This window comes from Myotis davidii, unplaced genomic scaffold (genome assembly GCF_000327345.1).
Source record: "Myotis davidii unplaced genomic scaffold, ASM32734v1 scaffold240, whole genome shotgun sequence".
Classification (NCBI taxonomy): domain Eukaryota; kingdom Metazoa; phylum Chordata; class Mammalia; order Chiroptera; family Vespertilionidae; genus Myotis; species Myotis davidii.
Genome location: NW_006292334.1, coordinates 2414534 through 2431313, shown reverse-complemented (window position 1 = coordinate 2431313; position 16780 = coordinate 2414534). Strand labels below are relative to the sequence as shown.

General features: G+C 34.9%; 1 protein-coding gene across 1 annotated transcript in view; it reads right to left on the bottom strand.

Annotated features, from left to right (window-relative positions):
* Positions 1-1599: 1599 nt before the first annotated feature.
* The window catches only part of CRISP1 (cysteine rich secretory protein 1), a 40159-nt gene continuing 24978 nt past the window's right edge, over positions 1600-16780 (bottom strand). The window contains exons 4-8 of the mRNA XM_006765724.1: positions 15409-15499; positions 14222-14364; positions 6331-6428; positions 3997-4085; positions 1600-1727 (exon numbers count right to left, since the gene is read on the bottom strand). Of these exons, the coding sequence (XP_006765787.1) occupies positions 1600-1727; positions 3997-4085; positions 6331-6428; positions 14222-14364; positions 15409-15499 (549 nt within the window). The remainder of the gene's footprint in view (positions 1728-3996; positions 4086-6330; positions 6429-14221; positions 14365-15408; positions 15500-16780) is intronic.

Genomic DNA, 16780 nt, shown 5'->3' with positions numbered 1-16780 from the left:
TCCCTGTAATAAGTTTAGCTTCCATCAATCCCTTCATATAGTTGCATATTTTTTCCCTGGTGATGAGAACTTTTAAGATCCACATTCCCAGCAAGTTTCAAATACACCATACAGTAGCAGTGTTCCTGATAATCATGAGGTGGTACATGGCACCCCCAGTACTTTTCTATCTTATAATTACAACTTTGCATATTTTGACCACCTTTCTCCAATTCTCATCCCATGCCTCTGGTAACCACAGATGGGATCTCTTTTTCTATACGTTTGATTTCTGTTTGCTTGTTTGTTTAGGTTCTACAAAGAAGTGAGACCAAATAATATTTTGTCTTTCTACATCTGCGTTATTTCACTTAGCCTAATGGCCTCCAGAGCCCTCCATGTGTGGCAAATGACAAGATACCCTCTTTTAATGGCTAAGTTGTAACCCACTGCATAAATATTTCACATTTTTCTTTACCATTTATCTGTAAATGGACATAGGCTTCCCTCCACCATGTATGGCTACTGTAAATAATTTTGCAATGAACAAGGGCGTGCATATAATTTTCCGTGTTGTGCTTTTGTTTTCTTTGGATAAATATCTCAAAGTGAAATTTTTAGGGATTTTTCTTCTTTATATAAACTTTCAGAAAGGAAGAGCACAGTTATGGAAAATATCCTGAAACTGAAAAGAAAATACAGTGGGGCCTAGACTTATGAGTGTCCCGACTAATGAGTTTTTTGAGATACCAGCTGTCTCTCACCGATTTTTTGCATTGAGTTGATAGAGTCATTTGAGTTAACGAGCTCCTTAACGAGCTCGGTCTCAGAACGAATTAAACTCGTAAGTCAAAGCCCCACTGTTCCAGGTACTGGGCTCTCTGGGTAGCCATACAATACACTTCACTAATTTCTTTAATGTTCAGATTCAGGAATACTTACATCTTTATTTGAAATGAGGAAGGCAATACCCTCTATATTTTATGAAATACGCTTTGTATATAATCAGTGCGGAATCCATATTTTTTAAGGCACACGGGTTTTTTTCCTGCTTTACACATGAGTACAGTTAAAGCAGTGAAACAATAAGACACTTAAACCACTTGCAATGAGGCAATATTTACCTTGCAATTAATGAGCCTGGACTCTTTGTTTGCTTTGTAAATTACTTTAATGATTGATTTAACATAGAAGTAAAGTTGCTAAGTGAAGAATTATTATTCATGTACGTTTGCAGAGAAGACAAACACCAGGTTTGTTGGAGATGTGAGAAAGCAGGGGAAGGAGTTAAACGGAGAACGAGGAAGCCAGTTATGCCATCAACTGGATTTTGTCAACCTACAAACACTAACTCGCGTGGTTTAAATATGGGGCAGGTGTTAACTGGGCCTTTCACTCCAGAAGTAAGAAATAAAACGATGTTCCTTCAGGGAGTAGCAGGACAGGAGTGGGTGGCATTGGTGCAACTATCTGAGGCCCATGTATGATTAATGAAAATAAGGATCTCAAGTATAATTAAAAACAAATGAAATTCAGCAACAGCTACTGAAGCAAAATCAGGAGAAAGACACAATCCAGCGGACATTTCACTAACAGCGTGTTACAGCTCTGTCACCAAGGTTACTTGATCTCAGTGGTGCAAAGGCAAGTGGCTTTGCATTGTAGTGTGACTGACAGGGCGCGGCATCCAGGAACCACTTTCTGTATATCGCAGTCAGTGTATTCATCATAATAGGTGCAGGGGTTAGCTGAACGGAAAAAGCAATGTTATCTCACACAATCACAGTCAGTGGGGAAAGAGGGCAGCCCTAGCGACATAAACATAAAATTGACCAACAATAGCTTATTCATTTTGATTATCATGAACTAATAAAATTAGAACGGAAAACAGGTAATGAGTTAAATGAGGTCAGTCATTAAAGAAAAATAAAAAGATGAAAGTCGCCTCTGACATTAAACAGGTTGTTTTAATCACTATTTATTTATTTATTTATTTATTTATTTTTGGTTAGACATATCTAAGCAGATTGGAGATGAGTCATTTTGAGATCATCAACCTCATAAACTATATATAAGAGAGTTTTATTGATGTGCTGTATTCTGCTTATATGTTGCTCTACCATTTGATAGGTAAGGAATTGCTTTGGATTATTAAAATTAATATATACCCATATATACTAGGGTTTGTTTCTGGGCTCTCTATTCTATTCCATTGGCACTTGTCTGTTAAGCCAGCACCACTCTGATTACTATAGCTTTGTAATAAGCTTTGAAATCAGAAAGTGTAAGTCATTTAGCATTGTTCGTGAAAAAAATTCATATATGGCCAATGTAAAAATCGTATAAAATCCACACATAGCATAGCAAAATTTCTCAAATAACCTCTTTACCCAGAGATTTTCTTATATAACAAGGCAGTGGGCTCTCTATTATGAACAAGCACATATCTATATCAATGTTTCTTTAAATCAGCAATCATTATTCCACTGTCTTCTGTTATGTAGTATTTTAGAGAAATATGATGTGAGAGATGTGTATTTCTTTTTATGTAACATGTTTTTCTTTGACTTCTCTAAATTGTTTTTATTATCCTTTTTTCTTTTATTCTTTACTCTCCCTAGTTTTATTGAGATATAATTGATATAGAACATTGTATTCATTTCAGGTGTACAACACAATATTATGATGTATGTATACATCATGTATACATCACAATGTATGTATACATCACAATGTATGATGTGAAATGATTAACAATTAGTTTAGGTAGCATTCATAACCTTACATAGTTTTTTTTTCTTCTGATGAGAACTGTTAGGATTTACTCCTTTAGTAACTTTCAAATATATAATACACCTTTAACTACTGGCAAAATGCTGCACATTACATGCCCAGAATTTATTCTTTCTCTAACTGGGATTTTATACCTTTTAATCACCTTAACTCATTCTTCCCGCACCCCATCTCATAGCCTCTGAAAACCACCAATCTATTCTCTGTTATGAGTTTGGACTTTTTTAGATTCCACATATAAGTGAGGTAACATATTATTCATTTTTCTCTGTCTGACTCACCTCATTTAACATAATGTCTTCAAGGTTCATCCATGTTTTTGCAAATGACAGAATTTGCTTTTCTTTATGACTGATTAGTATATCACATTTTCTTTATCAATTTGTCTGTCAATAGACAGGTTGTTTCCATGTCTTGGCTATTGGTGCTAACAATGAACAGATACCTTTTTGAGTTAGTGTTTTCAGTTTCTTTGGATAAATACCTAGAAGTAGAGTTGCTGGATCACATGATAGTTCCGTTTTGAATTTTTCCAAGACTCTCCATACTACTTGCCAAAGTCACTGCCCCAATTTACATTTCTGGGCTCTCTCCTTTGTCCCATTGACCGATGTGTCTGTTTTTAGGTCAGTCTTATACTGCTTTGGTGACTAAAGTTTGTAATATAGTTTGAAATCAGGAGTGTGATACCTTCAGCTCTCTATTTCCCCTTAAGATTGCTTTGGCTATTTGGGGTCTTTTGTGGTTTCATACAAATTTTTAATATTGATAGTGACATTTCTGTGAAAAATGCTAAAGGAATTTTTATAGAGATTACATTAAGTCTGTAGATAGATTTGGGTAATGTGTACATTTTAGCAATATTAGTTCTTATAACACATAAGTGGGTAATATATTTTCATTTATTTGTGTCTTGATTTTTTTCATCAATGTATTATAATTTTCAGTATATAGATCTTTTACTGTCTTGAATAAATTTATGCTTAGGTATTTTATTTTTCTCTGTAATTGTAACTAGGACTGCTTTTTAAATTATTTTTCTGATTGTTATTTGTGAGTATAAATACAACTAAATTTGGTATAATGGCTTGTATCCTGCAACTTTATTAAATTCAATTGTGAATCCCAACAGATTTTGGTGAAATTATTAAAATTTCCTATATCTGCAAATAAATCGAATCAAATCAATGGTTAATATTAAGCAAACTGGGATGTAAAACTTACTACAAAGTTTGTCTTCACAGTTTTTTGGACAATCTTGACATGAATCTCCTATAATATAAGGCATACTCCTTAGTTCAGGCTCATTTCCCCTTAAGAAAAAAGAAAAAGTGGTCTCATAAATTTGAAGTTTGAAAAATACATATAAAAATGTACTCTCTATTTACTATCAACTTTAAGGACAATTTTTGAAAACCACTTGTATATGACAATGTTAATCTTTTAGATAAGTTTAATATTTCTAGACTTTGTAAGTTGTACAATGAAAATTTATCTTTTTAAATGTGCAACAGGGAACTCTGGTGTCCTAAGAATATTTTGAGGCAGTTTGTACCTCTTTGAACAGTCAAGTCCTAAGCAGAATGACTTTAGAGCCATTTACAATAGGAAATTTTTCTTTATACCCCTAAGTACTTGATAAATAGTCACAGGAAAGTACATGGTTCTTAACAATGTGAAAAGTTTTAAGTGAGTGGAGTTGTTCTAAATTTATCTTGCACTATGTGATAAGAAAATTGAAACATGTTACTGTCTTTTATAGAAACAGATGAAGTATTATACAAAGTAAAAGTACACCATATTTTACTCAACCTAAAGAGCTGGAGGACAGAGTGAGTAGGTAAGACTTTCCAACTCTGAGATAATTTAAAAGACAGGTTTGCCTGCAGATATCTAAAGAAAGATTAAGCCGAAACCGGTTTGGCTCAGTGGATAGAGCATCGGCCTGCGGACTGAGGGGTCCCAGGTTTGATTCCGGTCAAGGGCATGTACCTGGGTTGCGGGCACATCCCCAGTAGGAGATGTGCAGGAGGCAGCTGATCGATGTTTCTCTCTCATCGATGTTTCTAACTCTCTATCTCTCTCCCTTCCTCTCTGTAAAAAATCAATAAAATACATTAAAAAAAAAATAAAGAAAGAAAGATTAAGTTGATTATTACTTCATAAAAAGTAAAGCAAATGTTTTGGCCAAAAGATATTCTATCTACTATTTTTTCTCCCTGATCTATACATTGTTAAAAAATTTACCATATAAAATACTTTTATTACTTAATTCAGTAAGGGAACTTGTCAGATACACCATGAAATCTTTTTTGCTAAGAAACTTGTTCAATCACAACCCCATGCTTTCTACTTCTTTTTGTATTGTCAACAGTTCAACACAGACCACCAAGCCCTTCAGAGATTTAGCACAATTTATGGCTTTTAAATGAAAGCAGATCATTATTTTTCTCAGCACTAACTACATAAGATTAAAAAAAAATCACAGCAAATACGAACTACTAAAATAAAGATATAATAAGACCAGAAATAACTCACATGGACCTATTATATGAATATTAGAGGCCCAGGGCACGAATTCGTGCACAAGTGCAGTCCCTCAGCCTGGCCGCTGATTGGGACCATCTTGCCCAGTACAGATCAGGGACAATGGGGGCTGGGGAGGGACCACAGCAGGTTGGCCAGCCAGCCAGAGAGGGACCATGGAGGGCTCCAGGGTGTGTCCGGCCCTCTCGCCAATCCTGATGGGCCGGACCCCAGCAGCAAGCTAACCTACCAGTTGGAGAGTCTGTCCCCTGGTGGCCTGTGTGCATCATAGCAATTGGTCGAGTAGTCGACCCAACATTCGACCTATTAGTCGAACACTTAGCATATTGTTTTATTGTATAATATGTTATATAAATTGACTCTACAGTGATTTTGGAGACATCATTTAAAGTGTAAAGGTGATAGCATATGATCAGCTAAATCATTTTCATTAGTTCATACTAAACATCTTTTTATTGTGCTACACATATGGGAGGCAGTGGCAAAATACCATGGGACAAAGGAGCACACCTGCCCTTCACTAAAGCAATCAGATTATTTCTTCTAGGAATTGGCACTCACACTGTTGGTAATATATAAACTTAATTTTTAAAGAAAAGACATACATTGATAGTTATACTAAAAAGCTAAAGACAAGAACACTTGGCTTTTTCTGTTTGTTCTTGATACTCCATTGTATTTCTGCCCTTGCATTATAAAAATACTCTGCATTGTTGAAGTAAATATCCCTGTTTTTTACTTATGCTAGCTCAATAACACATAGCAAGACTATTTGTAATATTTCTGAATTTAAATATTCTATTAGTGATTATTCACTAAATAATTAGTGAATTATTTAGAAAAATAGGATGTAAAGTGTGTGTGTTTGTGTGTGTGTGTGTGTGTGTGTGTGTGTGTGTGCAATGTTTTAGGAATAGCTAAATAACTGAAATGTAATATTTATTTAATTTTTATTCTCTGTTTGAGGAACTAGAATAAAAGCTATGTGAACCCAGACTGTATAATACATACTCATGGCAATAGTGACAAACATAGAGGAATTGAGGTGTCAGTTTTTGGCAGCATGATGACACACCACAGCCAATGAGGTAAGAGGAAGACCAAATAATCTGTAAATATAAAGAGATTATTTTGTTAAAATTTGATTATTTTCTATATGATTATAATATGACTATTGTTATCTATGATTTAAAATAAACATCTTTGCTATTAGGATGCTTTCATCATAGCTATGTATGAAATCTTAAAAACAGAACGATTCTCATGTGTCTAGTGGTTGGTAGGAAATGGTTGAGATTTTGTTTCCTCACTTGGGTTGGACGAACTAGAAAGGACCTTATTTGCAAGGTTCTAATGTGCTATATGCTTCCCCAAGCAATTTTTTTTTTCATTATTTAGAGCTCAGATGGTAAGCTATTCCATAATTCAGTTCCCAGGCATGAAAAGACATAGGAAATAATGGATCTACCTCATTATAGCTGAAGAAGAAATGCAAACCCACTGACACCTGCAGCAAAGGACTATATTCTAGAACATTTAAAGTGCCAACAAGAATGAGAAATTGTGGGAAATTAAGATATTTGAAAACAGCTATGCATTTGGGGACATGGAAGAGTCCAAAACATAGTCTCAGGCATGATACTTGCTTAGAAAAATAACATGAGACAACCTCTAAGTTTCACCCTAGTTTGATCCCCAGTCTCAAAATGTACCCTGTTAATTAATCAAGGTCATTCCTACAAAATGGCAAAGACTGGGAAAAGTTGCTTTTTTGTTCAAATGTCTTATTTTTGACAACAAAAAAAATCACAAGTTATATGAAGAAATAGAAAAACATGTCTCATTCAAAGGGACAGATGGAATCACAGAAACCCTGAATATACACAGGCGTTAGACTTTAACATAACTGTCTTAAATATGCTTAAAGAGCTAAAGAAAAACACAGAAAATAACTAAAATAAATCAGGGAAACAATATATTCAAAAATGAGAATGTCAACAAAGATTAAAAGCTTTTTTAAAGAGCCAAAGAGAAATTCTAGAGTGGCAAATAGCATAACTAAATTCAAATAATGTACAAGAGGTGATCTATAACAGATTTGAACAGGAAGAAGAAAGCATTGACCAACTATGAGACAGGTAAATTGAAATTATTGTATTTGACAGAGGCTAGGGGGTTTACGGGACATCATCAAGTAGACCCATATATACATTTTGGGAGTGCTACCAGGAAGATATAGAATAAAAGGAGTAGAGAGATCATTTGAAAACATTATTGTTTAGGATTTCTCAAATTTGAAAAAATAATTTGATGTACAAATCCAAGAAGATCAATGATCTCCAAGTTGAATACAACCAGTACTAAGATATATTATATTCAAACTGTCAAAAACTAAAGATTAAGAAAGAATCTTGAAAGCAGAAAAAAAAAATACTGTGACTTATCATGTACAGGAATCTGCAATAAGATCATTAGAGAATTTCTCAGCATAAAACTCACAGTACTGAAGACAGTGGGTGATACATTTAAAGTTCTGAAAAAAAAAATAGTAGACCAAAAATCATATACTGTATCTTACAAAACTGTCATTCAGAAATGAAGGAGAAATTAAGATATTTTGAGCAAAACAAAGTCTGTAGGAGTTTATTGCCAATAGATCTGCCTCACAAAAAAATTCTGAAGGGAATTCTTTAAGTGAAATGGAAAGAAAGTAAACAGTACCTTGAAGACATATGAAAATATAATATCTCCAGTAAAGTAAATACATGGTAACATATAAAAACCAAGATCATTGAAATTTTGTTCTGTAGTGCTATTTTACAATTATTACATGATTTAAAAATAAATGTATAATAGTAATAACTCTTTCTTGTAAAAATAATGTGTTGCATAAGCAGGGTGCTAGAACTATAAATCAGCACTTTTTGTATGCAACTGGTTATCAGTTAAAACAGATTATTATACTTTTAGAATATTACACATAATTCACATGGCAACGAAATAGAAAAATATCTATAGTAAATACACAAAAGGAAATGAGGAGGGAATCAATAGGTGCCACTACAAAAAGCCCACTAAATAAATAAACAAAAAAGATGGTAATGGAGAAAATGAGGGACAAAAAAAGAAAAAAAAATATGGTTTCCAAAATGTAAGAAATAAAACACTCCAGCCAATACCAATGGGATATACATTTTGTCAAATACACATGGAAAAATCACCAAGATAGACTAAATGTTAGACTACAAAACTAATTTTAATATATTTAAAGTCTTAAATATAACAAAGTATTTTTTTCTTATCACAAAGGAATGAAACCAAAAATCAAAAGATGAAAGAAACTGGAAAATTTACTAATATGTGTATATTAAAAACACAATCTTTACAAGTGGGTAAAAGAGAAATTAAGTGGGAAGTTAGAAAATATCTTAAGACAAAAATTAAAAATTCAACATACTAAAACAGGGTTAAAGCAGCAAAAACAGTGCTAAGTTACACTTATAGATATAAATGGTCACATTAAAGAATTAGATCTCAAATCAATAGTATAAAGTTTTATTTTAAGAAACTCGAAAAATATAATAAGTTAAACCCAAAGCTAGCTGAAGGAAATAACAGAGATTAAAGTATAGATAAACAAAATAAAGAATAAAAAAATCAATAAAACCAAAAGTATTAATCTTCTTCAAAAAGATCAATACAATTGATAAATTAGCTAGATTAAGGGAAAATAGAATGATCAAATAAATTACATAGAGGAAATCAATGTTTCTAAGAGGTGATTCTTCAAACAGAGAAACTGCAATACAAAAGCTTTAACAAAATAAAAAAAGATCTGCCTCTGATCAGTTCACTGGTGAATTATACCAAATATTGAAAGAATAATGAATATCAATAATTTTTAAAGTCATCTAAAAGTTTCAAGATGAAAAAATACTTTTTAACAATTACTATAAAACCAGTTTTATTCTAATACTGGAGACTGACAGAGACACTACAAAAAAGAGTCAGCTACAGCCTTGGCCAGTGTGGCTCAGTTGTTTGCGCATCGTCCTGTGCAGTGAAGGGTCACAGGTTTGATTCTCTGTCAGTCGGTAAAAGCACATGCCCAGGTTGCAGGTTTGTTCCCCAGTGAGGGTGCACACTGGAGTCAACTGATTGATGTTTCTTTTTCACATAAACATTTCTCTCTCTCTCTCTCTCTCTCTCTCTCTCTCTCTCTCTCTCCCTCTCTCTCTTTCTTTCTCTCTCTTTCTCTCTCTCTCTTTTTCTCTCTCTCCCTTTCCTTTCTCTCTCTCTAAAATCAATTTAAAGAAGAAAGTAAACTACAATCCAATATCCCATATGAATAATGTAAAACTCAACAAATTAAATTCAGAATCATATGAAAAGTAACATTATTATATTTAAAATCATTTTTCTTTTTTTTTCTTTTTTTTAAATATATTTTATTGATTTTTTACAGAGAGGAAGGGAGAGAGATAGAGAGTTAGAAACATCGATGAGAGAGAGACATCGATCAGCTGCCTCCTGCACATCTCCTACTGGGGATGTGCCGGCAACCCAGGTACATGCCCTTGACCGGAATCGAACCTGGGACCTTTCAGTCCGCAGGCCGACGCTCTATCCACTGAGCCAAACCGGTCTCGGCTAAAATCATTTTTCTTAAAATACTAATGTTTATTGGATATAAATGGCTAATTATTTTGTATCTACAATCTTGTAATAGATTTATATGGCATATTGTAAAAATTAAAATAGAATTAAAAAAAAGAATTATACACTGTGACAAAGTAGGACTTATTCCTCCAAAATAAGGATGGTTTAACACATAAAAATAAATCAATGCAGACTAACACATGAATACAATGATGGGAAAAAGACACATGATTACATAAATTGAAACAAGCATTTTATAAAATTCAACATCTCATTATACAAAGTGTTCAACAAACTGGTAAGAAAAAACTATTATAACATAGTAAAAGCCACATATGTAAATCTCTCTGCTAACATCATAATCAATGGGAAAGGTGGAATTATTCCCAAAGATCAGCTACAAAAAAAGAGTGCTGACTTTTGCAACTTCTATGAAACAAGGTGCTGAAAATTCTAGCCAGAGCAACTAGACAAGAAAAAAATCCAATTAGGAAAGGAAAGAGTAAAATTATCTGTTCATAGATGACATAATTTTATATATAGGAAACCCTGACAATGCCACAAAAAAAATCATTACAATTGATAAACAAATTCAGAAAATCTGCAGAATACAACATTAGCACAGGAAAATCAATTGTGTTTTCATAAACGTGCAGTAAACACTCTGAAAAAAATTAAGAGAATAATTTTATTTAAAATAGCACCAAAAAATACAATATTTACAGGGATCAGCAAAAGCAAGTTAATAACCATTATAAAGAATGCTACAATGAATAAATAATATCAGAATAAACTGTGTTTTACATACTTACAATTATAAACCTACTTTTGTCTACCCTGGTATAAATAAACCTAAGTTGGTGAAAGATTTGTATACTGAGAACTAGGAAACATAGCTGGTAGATATTAAAGAAGACTGAAATGATAAGAAAGCTATACAATGTTCATGGGCTGGAGGACTTCATATTTTTATCATAATAACATTACTCTAAGCATTCTACAGATTAATGCATTTTCTGTCAGAATTCCAATACATTTTCTTTTCACAAAAAAAAAAAATATCATCCTAAAGCAGAACAAAGTTGGAGGTCATACACTTTTTGATTCCAAACCTTAGTAAAAGCTACAGTAATACAACTGTGGTTCTGGCATAATGATAGACATATACACCTATAAAATAGAATAGAGACCTCACAAATAAACCCTCACACAAATGGTTAAATGTTTTCCAACAGGGTGCCAAGATTATTCAATGGGTAAAGAAAAGCCTTACCACAAATACTGTTGGGAAAACAAATATCCACATGGAAGTAAACAAAGTTCAACCCTACCTTACACCACATAAAAAAAATTAACTCAGAATGGATCAATGACCTATATATAAATGTGGAAACTATAAATGTCTTAGAAAGTAACAAAAGGGAAAAACTTCATGAAATAGAATTTGGCAATAATTTCTTGAAATGGCACTAAAAGCACAGGCAAGAAAACAAAGAGATAAATTATACTTTATAAAAATTTGGATCATAAATAGGATACCATCATCAGAGTAAATATGCAACTCATACAATAGAAATTTATATTTACAAATTATAAACTTAATAAAGGGTAGGTATCTTCTAACTAAAAAACAAACAAAACTGATTAAGCAAAGGATTTGAATAGACATTCCTTCAAAGAAGATATACAAATGTCTGGCAAGCACATGAAAAGGTGCTCAACATCACCAATCATTAGAGAAATGCACAACCATGCCACAGTGAAATACCACTTCAGACCTGTATTTTCTTTAATATATCAAATAAACAAAAACCAGCACTAACAAAAAAACAACATAAAATACTAGAGGCCTGGCGAATGAAATTTGTGCATTCAGGGAGTCACTCAGTCCAGCCTGCACCCTCTCGCAGTACAGTCTGGGAGCCCTCGGGGGATGTCTGACTGATGGCTTAGGCCTGCTCCCCATACATCCTTAGCACAACTGTGGAGGGGGGAGAGGCTCCCACCACAGCCGGTGTGCTTGCCAGCCATGAGCCCGGCTTCTGGCTGAGCAATGCTCCGGGAGCGCACTGACCACCAGGAGTCAGCTCCTATATTGAGCATCTGCCCTCTGGTGGTCAGTGTGCATCATAGCAACTGGTCGTTCTGCCGTTCCATCGATTTGCATACTAGCCTTTTATTATATTGGATAAAAAGTGTATGTGTTAGGTATTGAATGTTACATCTCCTCAATATTCATATTCCGAAGCTTTAATCCAGAAGTATGGCTCTATTTGGAGAAGCTTCTAAGGAATTAGTTTAGGTTAAATGGGGTCCGAAAGGTGGGGCCATGATATAATAGAACTAGAGGCCTGATGGATGAAATCCATGCATGGGTAGGGACCCTAGGCCTAGCCAGCAATCAGGGCTGATCGAGGCCTTCTGGCTGTCAGCTGGGGCCTTCCTTCAGCTGGCAGGCAGGGCTTTCCTTTGTTCCATGCCGCCCCATGGTGGTCAGTGCACACCATAGTGAGTGGTAGAACTCCTGGTTGGTCGAACTCCCGAAGGTACAATTTCCAGATTAGCCTTTTATTATATAGGATTAGTGTGGTGATATTGTGGGTAGCTTATTATAAGGACACTAATCCTATATAATAAAAGGCACCAGAGAGTACCTTCTCCCCACCCCTACCTCTCTTCAGGTATGCACAGAAGAAAGACCATGTGGCAACATAGTGAGAAGATGCCCACATACAAGCCAGGAAGAGAGCTCTCACAGAAAGTGACTAAACTCCAGATGTTCACAGACTTAAAGCTTCCAGAAATGTGAGATAATAATTTTGTGTTGTTTAATCCACCCAGCCTGAAATGAATTATTATGGCAGCCCAAGCAGACCAATACAGTATGGATGTGAAGAAATTGGAAATATTGCTGTCAGGAATGTAAAAATATAAAGCTGCTATGGAAGACAGTATGGCAGTTCCTTAACTAATTAAACATAGAATTATCATATGATCCATCAATTCTACATCCAGGTATATTCCCCAAAATAACTGAAAACAGGATATGAACCAATATCTATATACCAATATTTTTCACAACATTATTCTCAATAGCCAAAAGGTTGAAACAACCTAATTATCTATTGATGGATGAATGGATAAACAGCAGGTTGTATATACATATAATGTACAGCCTTAATAGGTTGAAACACATGCTATAACATGAATGGACATGGATTAAGCATGTTATGATAAATGAAATAAGGCAGACATTAAAAGACAAGTATTGTACGATTCTAACTATGTGAGGTATCTAGAGCTGTCAAATTTAAAGAGACAGAAAATATACTGGTGGCTGCCAGAGGAAGGGGAGAGGGAGATATGGTAAGTTATTATATAATGGGTACTGAGTTTTAGTTTGGAAAGATGAAAAATTCTGGAGATGGATAGGGGTGATAGTTGCAAAATAATTTGAATGCAGTTAATGACAGTGAACATTAATGGTACACACTTTAAAATGACAATTTTAATAATTTATATGTATACGAGAGGCCTGGTGCACAAATTCATGCACATTGAAAAGAAATTAATTAGAAGAAATATTTTGGAGGCTGGGGAGGGACTGTGGGAGGTTGGCTCCAGGGCATGTCTGGCCCATCTTGCCTAGTCCCAATCATGGCCCATGGGGGCCTTCTCACCCAGTCCCCATTGGGGCCAATCAGGGACAGCCTGCCAGGGAGGGACTGTAGGAGGTTGGCCAGCAGGGGAGGGTCTGCAGGAGGGCTCCAGGGAGTGTCCAGCTTGTCTTGCCCAGTCCCGATTGGCCAGACCCCAGCAGCAAGCTAACCTACCAGTCAGAGCGTCTGCCCCCTAATGGTCAGTGTGCATCATAGAGACTGGTCAAGCGGTTGACTGAACAGTCGACTGACTGGTGGGACACTTAACGTATTAGGCTTTTCTATATATAGATTATTTTACCACAATAAAAATAAACTGGAAAGAAGGGGATTCTCTGTATTGTTACAATTATTTTCATTCTTTAAAAATATAACTTATAAATTACATTGGTATATTAATATTTATTTTTCACTTCCCAGAAAATAAATTATGTAAAGAAGGAACTTATAAGAGGAATTCAGTAGGTCAAGTATAAGTTTGAAAAAAGTGGGTAGAATGATTGCCCTTGGTTATCAGTCACCTATTTTTCACACATGATCATAGTCGCTTAAGCAATGTGTATATTTGCCAGTTCACAAGTTACCTGAGTGTAATGATCAACTGTTTGGTCATCATCTGCCCAGACACCATAGTCAAAATATTTAGATTCATTGTGCCAGAATCCAATCACGTCTGTCCATGTGATAGGATAAGGAGTCAAATACTTGTTTTCGCCACAAAAAGTATCTGAAAGAAGGGAAAAGGGTTGGCTCATACTCTAAAATTTTGAAAGTACTTTAGAAGGATGACTTCCTTATTTTTACTTTATAAATGATTTGCTGGCTATCCAAGCAATATCTTATAAGAGGAGGTGAGCTCAGTGGTTTCTCTGCTGGCAATCTTTTCCCTCTTGGATGAGTACACTTCTGGTGCTCGGGTCTGGTAAGACATTGACAGCAGAAGATGATGTGTGAGGCTTAGAAATCAAATCAATCAACATTTCAGTCTTTGTCGCCTCCAAGCTGATAAGAAGGGTGAAATCAGTCAGAGCAGACTATGAGTTGTAACAGGGCCCATGGTTTGAAAGGAGCCACACAAAAGTATGAATCATGTAAAGTCCTTGAAATAAGCACTTACTCACTTAACCATCCCACCTGTGAGGTGAGTTCTAATCAAATATGGCGTTCAGGAGTGATCTGCATTTCTCTGGGGAAGGAAAGACTCGCATTGCTAATTCACTGCTCAACAATATTGGGCAAATATGGAGGTTTCACTAGTATTTTTTAATATTTTGTGATAAACAAATATCTTATAAATATTATTAATCTCTGCATTCATAGGAAGTAGCATTGGCTTTCCTGGAAACTAACAGCGACTGACCTATTATAAACGCCATGAGATAGACTCATATTTGAACACCTACAATTGTTCTTCTGGGAAGCTCAGTAGGGTTGAATATAACTTCTCAACTGTACTAGTGTTCCAAAGCTTAAGGTCTGGTGATATAGAGGGTAGCTGAAATAACTGCATAGAGTAGATAGCTAGAAGGTGTCCATCACTCAACTATTCGGTAACACTGAGAGCTTTTATTCTCTCCTTATGATAATTAGAATCTGAAAATTGAAAATCCAAATTAAATAATAATAATGAAATAGTATTATTATAAATAGTGGGCCACAATTCACCATCATTTATGGGGCAAATATAAACACAGATGGCATGACTTTCCAGGTGTCTTCGCAATCCCTGAGGACTTGTGAACACAAAGGTGAGTCATAGACATACACCTACTTGTAATTCTTCTCTTAAGTGCGTTGCTCTGTGCCATGTCACAATGCTTTGCCAATTCTCTGGCATTGTTTGCAGCTTCGTTATTCCAACTCTACAGCGGCAGAGTAAAATACAAACACATGATCTTAACATTTCCATAATAAGATTCCAATTTATTGTTATTAAGAATCCAAGGCCAGAAATATACTCAATTTAAATAATTGAAGTTAATTTAAATAATTATACTGCTTTAAACAGTCTAGTTGAAAGAGAAAGACAAAACTTTCAATTCATTCTTTTAGCCTTTATGCTTTCAAAATCAAAATTTGATAACACATTTCAGATGTAGCTTCTCTCTCAGAAGCATTAAAGAGGTTAAGTAAATACTTCTTGGAAAACATACCAGGGTTAGAAATCCTTCCCATCACTCATTAGTACATAGTAGTTAGTCTGTTGGAATCTCAGTTTCTTCCTTTGTAAAATGTAATCCATACTTTATACCAAATAGTTTGTGCAAAAATTTTAATATGATAATTGATGCAATACAATTGTGATGTGATAAATCTTATGTTACACATTCAATAAATAAATAGTGGCTGTGATTAGAAGCAAGTGTAGTGTCACATATTTCCTATAAAATTGTGTATAATAAAATTTATAGCTAATACTTCATGCCAGGATCGGTACCCAATTCTATATGTATATTGTCTTATTTTTACTCACAGATTGCTTGTCATACATACTGTGATGCACTACCCAGGTCCCCTTGTGAACTGAAGCTTTTATTTCCTCTTAAGCTGAGCGTCCGGCCCACAGACAACTCTATTATTGCCTGTGCTCCCTAAAGTTGTCCTTATCCATGAGCATAATCCCTTCCCTGGGGTAGCCCATATCCAACAGCTAGCACACATGGCATCTGTAACTTCTAGGACACTTCCCTCCAACTCAGGACAGCTCAGCAGGGTTGTGTCCTAGTTGGTTAGCTTCCCATGGGATTAGCTAAAGCCTCTGCTCGGACTGTGTCACAATCCCATTCCTCCGTTTGCCCCATGATGCTGCTCGCTCTCCCTCCATAGGTAAGTGTACATCTGTAATTGTTCCCCAAATAAATATGCTGCATGATAATTTCCATCTCAGAGTCAGCTTAGCTTATTGTGTAAATTAACGGCAGCATTCATTACACAGAGTCTGTTGTTCAGACCTCTTTGAGGATGCTCTGTAGGACATTATGTTGGCAAGATACTCTGTTTTTGTGATACTAGTACATCCCTGATTAAAATAGCAAGTGAGTGTTTATGGTTATTGCTCCAAAGTCATGAAGTCTGGTTTTGACAAGTGTTTCTGTTTAATCTGGTCCTTACTCACTATACAGAAACTTTTTTTTTTTTTTTAT